The 13,189-nt window shown below is 36.2% G+C and overlaps 2 protein-coding genes across 5 annotated transcripts; both read right to left on the bottom strand.

The window, feature by feature from the left end:
- Positions 1-1,781: 1,781 nt before the first annotated feature.
- Positions 1,782-5,365, bottom strand: LOC147521105 (DNAse I-like superfamily protein). Of its 2 annotated transcripts, none has more exons than XM_086591250.1 (8): positions 5,184-5,365; positions 4,879-5,045; positions 4,603-4,710; positions 4,095-4,422; positions 3,372-3,556; positions 2,663-2,771; positions 2,401-2,552; positions 1,782-2,212 (listed from the first exon to the last, which is right to left on the bottom strand). In XM_086591250.1, the coding sequence occupies exons 1-8, from the start codon at positions 5,199-5,201 to the stop codon at positions 1,942-1,944; spliced, it is 1,338 nt and encodes a 445-aa protein (XP_086447376.1). In that variant the 5' UTR covers positions 5,202-5,365; the 3' UTR covers positions 1,782-1,941. The 2 variants fall into 2 exon arrangements, with proteins under 2 accessions (XP_086447376.1, XP_086447453.1); XM_086591327.1 differs by having other exon boundaries at positions 2,663-2,768; positions 5,184-5,334.
- Positions 5,366-6,657: 1,292 nt separating this feature from the next.
- LOC147521104 (uncharacterized) lies at positions 6,658-11,849 on the bottom strand. 3 transcript variants are annotated; one of them, XM_086591569.1, is made up of 9 exons: positions 11,702-11,849; positions 11,525-11,627; positions 11,372-11,451; positions 10,495-10,824; positions 10,175-10,251; positions 10,046-10,088; positions 9,868-9,936; positions 9,229-9,281; positions 6,658-6,763 (listed from the first exon to the last, which is right to left on the bottom strand). In XM_086591569.1, the coding sequence occupies exons 1-8, from the start codon at positions 11,738-11,740 to the stop codon at positions 9,246-9,248; spliced, it is 777 nt and encodes a 258-aa protein (XP_086447695.1). In that variant the 5' UTR covers positions 11,741-11,849; the 3' UTR covers positions 6,658-6,763; positions 9,229-9,245. The 3 variants fall into 3 exon arrangements, with proteins under 3 accessions (XP_086447695.1, XP_086447630.1, XP_086447561.1); XM_086591504.1 differs by lacking the exon at positions 6,658-6,763 and adding an exon at positions 8,408-8,520; XM_086591435.1 differs by lacking the exon at positions 6,658-6,763 and having other exon boundaries at positions 9,075-9,281; positions 11,702-11,848.
- Positions 11,850-13,189: the final 1,340 nt, after the last annotated feature.

The following is a 13,189-nucleotide window of genomic DNA, read 5'->3' as shown; positions in this document are numbered from 1 at the left end:
TTGGGCTTCTCAGGTATTGTTCTTCAAAATAGTTGACAACTGCATTGCAGAAATGATGAAGTGATTCTTGGGCCGTACTCTCAGCAAGTTTTATCCAGTGATCCATTGAATCAGCTGGACAACCATAAGCAAGCATCGTATTGCGGTACCGTCATTTTACCAAACCCGAAACCCCAGGCAAACCAAGAGCATCACAAAAAGGCTTAAAATATGGATCAAAATTAGTGACAACTTCCAATATATTGTTAAAAAGTGGTCTTCTCATACGAAACCTACAATGAAACTTACCTGTTTTATAAGTTGGTCTATCAGCAAAATAATCAGTCACTAACCGTTCATGCGCACCAAAACGATCGCGGTTAGTGTATTCTCTCTACCATCAACAGATCCACCCCATTTTGGTACAGATAAAGCGTTGAAAGCCGGAATCATTGACGCCGCTACAACTGCATCACTTTGCATTTGTTGAACGATTGCGGTATTTTCAACATCGTCGTCAAAATTAATTCACTTAATCTTTCGCACCAATTGCTATTATGACTACTAGAACCCATGACAAAATATAAAAAATTTGATTGATGAGAGGAGATGAAGAAATGATGGATGCTTCACCTATGATTCATCTGTGATATATAGCGTAGAAAGTGGAGGGAAACGATGAGTGCGAAAATGGGTTGGCGCCATAAAAATGGAGGGAATTGATTGACGGGACAACTTGTGCCGTTTATAAAAGAATCATGTCTGGCTGAGACGACTTTAGCCGTGCCAAACGGAAACAAGAATTTTTCTTATTTCGCGTTGGTACGTGATTCGTTTTTGACTATTTTGATTTCCTAAAAACGCTGATGTGTCACAATAGAAAATAACAATGCGTTGATGATGCTCTTATGTATGAATTCTGTTCTCCAAATTCACATAGACCCGTAATTCGTTTTAGGCCCATATTTGATATACGCTCACGGCCCATAGTGAGTACTGAAATATCGTGGCTAATTTTTCAGTATCGTGGGTCAATATTTCGCCTATGGCATCAAATTTTCTACATGTATAGTTTCTAATTTGCTGACACTGGTGAGCAAATACTGATATAGATGCAGAAATGTAGACCTCAATAGTTGTACTATTTTTTTTTTGTTTTGTTTTGATAGGAACAGTAGTTGTACTATTTGATTAATATCTGAGCCCATCTTTTCCTATTTCCCCCAAGAGCTCATTTTTGTGCTATTTTCAGTTGCCTCAATTAGGAATAATTCAACAGTTTACTATTAATAAGAACTTATTGGCATGGCAGTTGAGACTTGAGAATGAGGGATCTCAATATCTCTACGTCAAGGCCAAAATGTATGTTGGGGATTTTTATTCAGTCTTGGAAGAGTGAGACTTTGCTCAAGTTCGGTAGGGGACTTTTTCTTAAACTTTGCTGTTGTGGTTTATGTAGGTGTCAATTGGCATTGGCCATTGGGCCTTGTGAGGTTGGCTCCCAAGGTCGCTCCCACTGGACACTTTCACCTGGTGATTGGTTGAGAATGGTGATTAGGCGTTTAGGTAGAAGTTAAGCTAGGATTAGTTGTACCAATATCTCCCATTGTTAGTATTTTAAAGTAATATTATATTATATGTCCTAATATACGTGCTCAATGCCTCAATGTTGAGCAACAGTTTTTAATTTATTTTCTGAATGCCCAAAATCTGTCTTTAGATTATCAGCATTTCTTCTGTAATTCGTTTTCGGACTGATTTATATGGTCCTAGTCTCGTAGTCTGCTAGACAACAACAGTTGGAGTATTAAAGTTATGCGCTTGATCAACCTATAGTCAATTATACTTACAAATAAGGAAATATAACAAACTGTTAATTATAATATATCTATACAAGTCACTTTGGAAACTAGTGATTAATGTTTCCACTCTCAAGCCAGTGAACTTTTCCAAATATCAACATCAAAAAGAACGGGCTAAGCTACCCTTAATTCGAAAGCTTGATCTGGCCTTAGAGATAAACTCATCACTAGAAAATAGTTCGAAAAAATTTGGTCTTCTTTCAAATCTATCAGATAAAAAGCAGCTTTTGAATTCTTTCGAATTTCTGCTTACATTCTCCACTTCAGCTGTGAAAATAGCCCAAACTGGTCTGTGATCAGATAGCATAGATTCACCTCTGTTGTACTCCTTTTGCTCTAACCCCTTGCCAAACCATATAATCCGGTCACACCTAAGAAAATATACAAACAAGCTTATCTTGTTCTGCATTGGGAACCATGATCGATCAAAGATTTTTACTCAAACTCATCCGCAAACACTTATAGCTAGGAAAGTTGGGATGTGTTAACTTTAAATGAAGAAATCCAAACCATTAAACGAGTTTTAGAACTACAGGTAGGACTTTTGGGGAAAACTTACCATGCAGGAGCACGCCTCTTTTCGCCTTTTTTACTTTTATCACAACCGTAATATACATCCAAATTAGGATAATATTTATATGTGGGAGAGAATTTTATGGCACCTTCATGCCAACCTTCAAATACTTTACCCTCCATGAGCTCAACTCTTAGCTGTATGTCAAAGGGGAAACATTGACATGTCAAGGATAATATAGTTAGACATACAAACATAGTATATTCATTACTCCATCTTAGCTAATAAATGCAAAAAAAATTTATACCTGATCGTTTTCTAATAAGGTGTCCCATTCTTTATTCTCCACTAGTGATCTTGTGGTTTCCTCAGATAAGGAAATCCTATAATTTAAGTCGCCGAGGAAAATTACCCTACTGCATGGAGTCATGAATAGTTAGTTGAGATTTCACAAGATATTATTAATTACTATTTTAAATATATAGTTGGACAGCTTCAGAAAAACTCCGAGTTCATTATTATAAAAATTGGACTGTTAGAAAACTATGAATTATAAACTAACCACTTTAATCAGGTAGTTAGGCTACAGTTTGAGATGGTATACCAAAAATAAACTGATTCTAATCAGGAGAATCACAACATTCTAATAGCTAACCACCCTATATAACAAATTAAGAGATCAACCTTTTTAGGTTGTTTAGCAGCTAGCTTAACTCACTAATTTAGTGAAGGTCGGTAAACAAAATAAAAATGTATATACAGCTACCGGCCTATTAGCATACAATCTAGAAAGACATCAACATCTGCTCGATTAATAAAAAGGTTAGTTTCAAATTAACAGACAACATTACACACATAAATAAAATGGCCGACCTACGCCAGTTTTGAATGGCTAGTTAACTTTAGCGACTATGTTGTCATCTTACTTACTAATTATAGTTAAACTTAATTAATTAGTTAAGAAGTTAACCTCATGCAGGGCAATTAGTTTAGAGGGTGGGAGTAGCTTTACATACTCGTGATCTAGGATATTTGATGGCAAATCATGCAAAGGACCACGAGGAAAGCTTGTTCGGGACAAGATTTCTGCAGCATCTGAATTTCTATATTTCTCATCTCCTTCTTTTCCTCCTGAAGCTAAATGACCACACACAAAGCAGAAGCTTGTGCCGCGCAGATAAAATCTAACAGATACTGAACCCTGTACAAAAGATTCATATACAGAATAAGAAATCTAAAGTTTACATTAAAGTTGTTCAAAATTTCATTCATTAAGCGAAATCAACTTTGTGGCAGATTTAACTCAAATGAGTACTTAAAAAAAAAATAAATGAAAATAGAAAGAACAGTTTAAAATTTTTGCTATGTTTTTAAAAACTTTTTAGCGTTAGTAAGAAATAATACCAAAGAAATGCAACAATCTGATGAAATGGTCCTAGCCTCTGATATAAAAAAAAATGGTCCTAGCAGCTAGACCAAGGATCAGACCGGGTCCTTTTTTAACACACAGGAAGTCGGGAACACCCTTTTTTGACGTCATATGGGATCATAAATTCATAACTGAGGAATTACATGAAGTCGGTGCTACTTGATCGACTAATTATTGTTTGTATAAAGTCTATATATTATAGTCGTCTGTCTCGGAAAGTTTAGAACGTTGACCTATAACAGAATGATTATATTCTAAATACCGTATAATCTATAACAAAAGGGGAGAGAGAGAGGGTCTTTCTAAATACCTTATTCCCGAAGCAACCCATGATGCCACATCCAACACATGAGACACTGGGATGTTGGACGTACTGCCGGAGTTCACTCCTAACCCAAACACAGATTAATAGTCCGACCATATTCTTGCTTATGACGCATTGGAAATCCATTGGGATGTTTCTTTTCTTTGAACAACTGCCACCTTCTATAGGATGCACTTTGGCCTCTTCATTTCTAGTGAAGGTGCTTGTGTTCTTATGTAGGGCTGCTCTAACCAATGAATTCCATTTCCTGGAGATTCTGTTCTTTTCAGCACCTAGAACATTTGCTGCGTTGAGAGGCACTATTTCTTGGAATCTGAATCAAGAGAATCACAATAATGCCAACAAGTACTTACGATATAAATCAGATAATACAAACACAGTTGATCATTCCAAGTTTCTACAAGCGAAAGGCCGTTTTGTAATACATCATTCTCGGGGAATGTTTAGCATACAAATTAAAACCTTTCTTTAGGATATCAAGTTAGTAACTTACCCAAGCACATAGATGTCACATGAGCTGTTGCGCATGTCCAACCAATCGTCCATGTCTAAATCGTCTGGTGGTGCCACTCCCCCAACGTTCCACGTACTAACAAACACTCTAACCAAACAAATGATCGAAACCAAAACTTAGAACCTACAGACTACAGAGATGTTACATCTGGGAAGTACATTAAATGATCAATGGCATGTGATGGATTGTTAAGTTGTGAACAACTATATGACATGGACACTGAAAGAACCTAAGGGAAGGTAATATATAGCTTACTTGCATTTCTTGGTGTTTCTCGTATCCTTGAAGACGAGAGATTCTTGATCTGAGCTTTGGATTTCGGATATCGAGTCCTCACCGCTGTTTGGGAAGTCTCTGACAAAATTGTTGCTATCCCGTCTCTTCTTTAGAATCTTATTAGCAACCAACCTTGGCCACAAGACCTTTATTTCCATATCACAGAAACTTGATCAACTTATCATTCATGGGATCATAGTGAAAGAATCCCAGAATATGGCTACCAGAAAAATTAAGAAGCATATATATTTTCTTAAGGAAGAGAGAGAGAGAGAGATGCTTACATCTTGTTTCCCTTGCATGCTCGTTGTATGAATATGTTTATGTAGACTAAGTAATAAAGAAGATTTTGAACGTAAAAAGATAAAAGGTCATTTAAATCATGCCCAGGCAATGCAAGGAAAGAGTAGCTCAAGGCCATTAGGAAAAAAAGGGACCCATGCAAGCTACTAAAATTCAAAAAAGTAACAGTTTGATTGGCAAACTAGAAATGAAGAAACATTAGGCTGATGTGGACGATGATGCAAGTGTCACTTGTTTATCGGAAAAATTCATAATGTATAATATAAGTACATGTATGGGTCTCTAAAGTCTTCAGCATTTTCTATTTGTTTGGGTTGAAAGATTGATGGTTAATGCTTGGATGCTTGTTTAAGGCGAGGCAGGTGAATGGATCCATGACTCCACATATCCTTCCCAAAACCACAAGTTGTTCGTGGACTCGTGCAACTTGTGTACGAGTCTATTCCTTAACGGCCACACATATACTATTTTCTAGTATAAGATTTGCTCTCCAAGCTGGATAGTACTTTGATCTCCACCCTGTGCCAAAATGGGGGCTCCTTTTGATAATGTTCACGGGCCTATAAAATGAATTTCAGCACTTCCTGGTGGAAATGTACACCATAAACTAACTGAAGTCTTGATGTATGCCCTGGACTTATTTGAAGTTTCAGTCATTCTTATTTGTAGAGTACTACTAGGGATTATCGACCAATGTCTTCAAAGCCTAAACGATGGAGAAGAAAAATGTAGCAGAAATGATTTGGCAAAATTTAAAACAACCTACTGATATTTAGGTAAATCCACTAAATGCCTAAAACAATCAAAATACGTATTATGTAGAAGAATGTGTTGATTCGATAACCAACCAGGCTTCACCACCAAATGGTGAAAATATCTAGTAAGGTCATTGTCCCAGAAAGAATATCTTAAGTGGCGTTTTAAAAGTTGTAACCAAAGAATATCTTAACCAGTAATTAACCAAAGTTGTCTACAAATATTTTGAGACCAAAGCTTTTCTTCTCTTCTTATGGTGAGTTCTCTTTTAGCTTCGACATGCATCAAACTTTTTGGTTCCTTTTATCATGAGAGAGCATCATTTGTGTGCTTATAGATAAGAAATTATATATGATTGTATGATGGCTACAAAAATACAAGATTCGTGTACTTTGTATGGGTAATTTTCAACTTTAAACAGAAAAAAGTTGGTGTGCTGCAACTCTGCAAGTAGAACAACTTGAGGTATGGTTGATGGTTCCTTCATAGCCAAACATTGTCCATAACACAAGTAGATGGATGATTAACTTATATGCGACTGAGCTGTTGGTCCATTCGTGACATGCAAAGTTGCAAACAGACAGTTGACAAAGAAAGTTGCAAACAGACAGTTGACAAAGAGTTTTAGAGAAAGACAACTTTACTGATATCCTGCTGATTAACACTAGAAGATAACATATTGTTTGATCGATCTCTCCATGCCACCCACTCCTATGCAATTTGCAATTTATTTTTTCTTCCGTGTGTCTTTCATAATAATCCAAATTTATGTTGCATCTAAGCCTTCACGATTACCTTCAGCGCACTGTAAAAAGAATGTGGATTAATCTACACCAATCACTCTTACAAAGCATTGTTTTGGATTTACTGTGTCAATACTAATTTTTTCCATTGCCAGTTGCTAATATATTAATACTAATACGTGCCCAAATTGACTTATTACGATGGGATTATTCATATAATTAGTATAATTTTATCCTTAAGAGTTAAAATAACGATCGTAAGAAATCTTTAATACATTGATTAGGACTTCGTTCACCCTTCATGAACAATGTAGATTACAAGGGATGAGTCCACATGCTAGTTAACAAATGTGATTGAAGTCATTAAACTGTTTCTATTCTATGTCTTCTGTTATTATCCCTATTAAAGAACGGACCCCATTGAATAGTAACTTGCATATTCTTAAATATTCAAAATGTTGACAGCCTCAAATATCTTTCAAGTATCTCTTGGTTCCTAGTTTCCTTCATTAAAATAATGTATGGCCAAAAGAATAATGTATGGCCAAAAGAATAATGGCTTGAAATAGGATTTTTCACCTCCATTCAATTCTGCATATCAAATTATCAATGACTTTTACTCTCTTCTGACTTCTATTTTCTTTTTCTTCTTCCCCCGAAGACGTATACAATGATTATGTGTTCTTAGTATTAATTAAGAACTAACTGAGTTGTTAGTTTGATCACCAATCGACCAACCTCCTTAACTATAACTACGGATACAAATAGATGGTTAGACATAAGCCCTGTTTGGTGTAGTGGAGAATATACTCGGAACAAAACTTCGGTTTCGATGGTGTTTAAAAGGTGTTCCTAAAAGGAGTAAAAGGCCTTGGTGATAATTTTAAATAAGAGTTTCCAGCCACCAACTGCAAAGTTTTGATATCCTCCCCGGTGTATGTAACTATGTATGGTTGCCTTGCCAAAAGGTCCCACAGTCAAATGATCGTGCAAGAGAGACAAAGCTCCACAAATTTTGCAGCCAATAATCTTGCAAACCATACTTTAGTAGCAGTTGTTCCTGTCCTGATGTAACTACACTCTTCACTACATGATATCCAATTTGGCTAACCGAAGATTTGTTATTAATTGGTCCTTAGATGATTTGAGTTGTTGATGAAGCCAAATAATACAACCAAAAAGTCGGCAACATTCTTTTGAAAAAAGTAAAGTGTCTACCAAACGATATGCGCTTTATTCACGTTACATATGTAATACTCCTAACTTGTCACCTAAAATTTTATTGTATGAATAGAAATAGTAACTGACCTGTTTTTCTTTTTCAATTCCTAGTTGGTGCAAGTCCGGTGAACTATTGTCCTTCAAAGTTGCAATGATTTGGAAGATGACATGTCAGAAACTAAGTTATCTGTGTCTCTATCTGTGTCTCTGTTCTGCGGTTCTGCCTATGTAGTGCAACCTTGATCAATAAATTTAATGACCAATTCTGTATACACATACTCTCTCTCTCTCTCAAGCCCCACACACGAGAGAGATAGAGAGCATTGTGTTTCAGATATTTAAAGGTCTCTGTAAAAGTGTAAACATTGTGTTTCAGATATTTAATGGTCTCTGTAAAATTAAGTGTAAACATTGTGTTTCAGATAACCCCCACCCTGTTTAGCCAGAACTTCGTTATATGCAGCATTTGGAAAATTAAGAACTCACCTAAAGTTGTTAAATTGCTATAATGCAGTTAAAGCGCAAAGACAAGGTGAGAGTCTAGGCGGCCTTAGAAGTGAGGTGCTAGGATGAGCGTAGAGCCATGGCGTGCTTTTGACTGCATAGTAACTCAAATAACAGAATGCTTTACATGATGTCAATCTCAAGTAACATAAATGAAAAGGGTCTAAAAGGTTCTGTTTTATATGTGGATGAAAAAATGGTCTTTAAATTAGATCATGAGTTCATAATCCCATATGTGCTAACACTCTATTGACCAACTCTTCATGTTGACCCATCAATTCAAGCCCAAATTCAAAGGATACCAACTCAATTCAACTCGGATATGTCCTGAATTAACGAATTCGATGTTTACTATACCCGCTGTGAATATGATATGTCATGCAACTCAAATTTTCAATAACAATGTCTCTAAAAAAAACTCCTTCCAATATCCATGAATGCTAAGAGGTAACCCCGTAATAGTGTTTTGAAGTACCAGTCTTAGGAACTGTGAGACCGTGCCAAGCAATAAATCATGTAAGTATTCACAAAAATTATCATCTATTTCATTTTTATGCAAAGGGCTTTACATACATGATACATTAGTATAAAACTGCTCCTAAAAAATGCCACAAAGTATAGTTGCAAGATGCAAGCTACAATGCTGAATGAGATAGCACTTGCAAGTTGTTATTGCATTTAAAATAAAAAATATGAATCAGAAATTAGAGAATCATACATTGGTATTCAACAATATCATAACATTTATAAACCTTTTGCTCAATAAGAAACTCATGTAATAAGTTGGAATGGGATAATGAACCTTGGAAACTAGTTGTATCAGAAGACTGAACCATCGTTTTCCAGTTTTCCTTCCTGGATAGATCAACAGAGGCAGAAATATAAGAAGCACTGAAGGTAGAGTTTCAATCTATTTCCTTTAACTAATAAAAGTTTTAAGCCAAGTTCATACAGTACATGTAAAATTCTCCCTAAGAATAATATCACTTATCAGTACGTAGTAGCTGTTTATTTTTGGGAATATAGCACAGTTACCTGTTTCTATATAAAAGTTTATTCTTTAATTGGTAAACAGCATACATTTGGACCTTGGGCAGTGTTTAGTACAATGTAAAGATTACAGAGAAGAATCTGTGTAAGAACAGACTAAGAAGATTTAGTTGTGTTTTGGCAGAATGCTTCTACTACTGAATTAAGGCTTGTAAGGCAAGATTCTTCCAAATTTTGCAGTCTCTTTTCTAGCCAAGAGATTGTGGACCATCACCCCCCATGAATATATATGTTGTCTGCCAATACACAGCTAAACACCTTGTCACCCTTTAAAACGTTTATATTGTGACACATTAGATGGCATGTATGGCTAATGTGAATCCTCCAACAAAGTATCCTCAGTCGTCACTCATCCTTACAAACATAGAAATAAATGATAACGAGAGCATACCGTCAATTTGACTTTCGATGCATGATCAAATGTCTTACATAGTATCTCATAACTCTTCTCCACAGAAAACTGCAAAGACATGGTAAATCATTATCCTTACAGAAAGAGAACGAAAATAACACAAAGACTAGTAAGGTATGAATTTCATTGATGTTCAGAATATGTAGAAATATCATACCAAGGGCTCAACTTTTGATGGTGATATAGTCGATATCACGTATCTACAACAAAAAAGACCACTCTCAAACAGTTTGAAGGATTGGATAGAAAGTCATGGCATAGAATTTAAACCAAGTCCATTACTCACCTTAGTTTATTCATATAGAAATCCATAGCTAAGATATTGACTTTTTGAACGGTTAGCATCACAGCTCCCATACGACTCTGCCAAATAGGTAAAACTTCATATAAAAAGTCATTTCCATTCATGAGAGGACTACTTATTCTTCGGAGCAGAAACCGTCTTTCATTGTAAACAATATAAGGCAAAGAATGTGGAGTTTTTCGACAGCATCAAAGGATAGAGTACAAAGACAGTAAATATATGGGGGGAAAAAATAAAAATTATTTTACTAAATAGAGTGTGTTGCCAATTTCGTAGACATTGTATTATCTAAAAAAGCCAACCTTGCAAGCAATGAGCTCAATCAGTTGCATTAAAAATTTCCCCAGTCCCTTCCCTTGCACATGACGTTCAAGCTGTAATTCATAAACATAACAAACAGGTACATCTTCTTCCACAACAAAGCGGTAGTGTACAAAACCAACAACAGGATCCCCATCCCCCGTCCAGCTACTAAAGTTTACATCCTTTTCTGACACTGAAGAAATATTTTCAGCACTCACATTGGGAGCATCCCTTATAAATATATAACGCGCTTCTGGAGCTACCATTTCCCTGTGCTTGATTTTCTCTTCGGTTGCCCATTCTTGTCCATATGGCCCCTCCATATTGACCTATAAGTTTTAGACTAGTATATGTTAGAGTGTGTGGACCGAAAAAGAGGAATAGTCTCACATTGAACAATAAAAGAGTTCATCATAGATTAATAAAGTGGGAAGATCACTGGGTGGGAGGGGGAAGATGGAGGACCTGGAGATTTAGAGTGTCATTAGGAGAGGGAGAGGAAAAGGGAGAGTGAGAGAGAAAAGAAAAAAATAGAAAACTCAATAGAGATTCGAGGACGACAGACAAAACCAATCAAATTGGTTTTGTCCGCCTAACCCGTTATTTTATGTTTCGTCCCAAGGCTTTTTATTAACAAGAGAGGAGTTCATCATGGATTAATAAAGTGGGAAGATCACTAACTAGTATCGAAACCTTTTAGAATAAAATCCCACAGCCATAGCCAAGATGTGGCCCGAGCCCAATGAGTGGTTAAGTGGGGGACAATATCGGTACTAGTTATCCCCTGAGCGCGAGGTCCAGGCCTGGCCGGTGTGCCCAGGTCCTAACAGTATATTAGTGTCAAATGATCGCATAAAGTTGTGCCTAAACAAGTACCTTGAGAAGGGTTTGAATGTAGGCTTTCATAGGTGAAGAAAGTTTTTCCCCCGATCCTGACTCCAAATATACTGACAAGCCTGGTAATAAATAAGATCAATAGAGACACCTGCATTATCTAAAAATAGGCCGAACAAGTTGTGTGGTGAGTACCATTTCGATTGAAGTTACGGAAAGGTGGAAATGAAGCAAGGTGGTCTTTCTCAATTGATGCTGCTTTTATGAGTGAATCGATTGCTTTCTTCTTTTCCAATACCTATTTTCACAAATAAAACTTTAATTGATAATATTAATTAGGGTTTTGCAATGATAAAATGGAAAAGTTAGTACCTCTTTTCTTTTCAGCTTCTTCCCTTTGCTGACTTCCATCTCTCTCTCTCTCTCTCTCTACTGATATATTCTGGAGCGAAATAAGAGCGGGAAGATATTACCTCCTTTATTTCGTAGTCGAAAAGAATGCCGAAAATCACCTAATCAATGATATATATCACCGAAAAGAATGCCATGGAAGTTCAGATGTGCCAAAGGCCATGACTGTTGCTCTAGAGTCAGACTCTATCCATAGTTTGTACCAACCCTTGTCAATAGCCACTTCTATACTTTTAATAATTCCCATTACCTCGGCAATATTGCTTGTTGAGGTTTCTATGGTCTTGCATAACACCAACAAAAACTCACTATTACTATTACAATAAACTGCCCCGTTGCCATGTAAAGCCCCGTCAGTGTTTGCCTTGATGATGTCTTCATATATATGGGGGTCCTATTTATAGTCTCTGATTCTAGGAATTTTTTTTGTAAATTTTGGCTTTGCAACCAGTCAGATTTATCTTTTTGTCCTAAAAAACAATTCTATTTCTATGAATCCACATTGAAAGTTTGAAACCATATGCCAGTTACCACTGTCATATTTCATGTGTGTTTAATGATCGGGCTTTGATTCTTTCTCATCTGTAAGGCCTCTTTGAAGTTTGAGAAAGCCTTATTGAAGTTAAACATTCCAATAAGCAAATCCAAAAACTATTTCGAAAACTTGCATTTCTAAATGTTATGAATAGGACAATACGGAAACAACGTTATTCACAACAAATAGATCAATCTTACACAAAGATCAATCTTTATCACTAGACAAGACTTCAACATCTTCCAAGTAATATCCCAACACTTCTCAATATCAAATAGCAAATATCTAACGTAAAACAATTAATGTAAAGGAGAACAAACCACAAGACAAATATATATCGTGTGGTTCGGCAATTTACCTACGTCCATACTGCGAGTTCCAAGCTTTCCCTGATGTCCAGAGTAACAGATTACAAGTCTCTTAATTCACTTACAAAGAATGAACACTCAACTCACACAAAATTGCTCTCTTATAATCTATCTCTTTTTTGGTTTTGGTTAGGTTAGGTTTCTATAGAAAAAACCTATATTTATACTGTTTCAGAAAAAACTTTCGAAACAGTCTTTTCAAGCTGAAATACGGTGGAGCGTGGGTTGCGCCCTCGGCCAGGCAAAATCGAGCACGGGTCACGCCTTGTCTAGGTGTAATTCGAGCGCAGGTCGCGCCCTTCACACCAAAGAGAAAAAACGTCATTTTTCTCTACACCAAATAACATGTTGCAAATCTTCTTCCATATCACATCCTAGATATCATTTTGAAACACTTTTCAGTCATTTGCCTTTTAAGCATGCATCTGTTGCTTCGCATTTATACATGATCTTCCAAGTAATGGCCGCGAGCTTTGGGTTAACACAATAATTTCAAATAAATGCATGTATACCACCAAACCTAGATTTTTTACTCTAATATCTTCA

The sequence above is a fragment of the Coptis chinensis genome, chromosome 1, assembly GCF_015680905.1.
Source record: "Coptis chinensis isolate HL-2020 chromosome 1, ASM1568090v1, whole genome shotgun sequence".
Classification (NCBI taxonomy): domain Eukaryota; kingdom Viridiplantae; phylum Streptophyta; class Magnoliopsida; order Ranunculales; family Ranunculaceae; genus Coptis; species Coptis chinensis.
The sequence above is the reverse complement of the archived record's forward strand: the minus strand, read 5'-3'. Positions and strand labels throughout refer to the sequence as shown.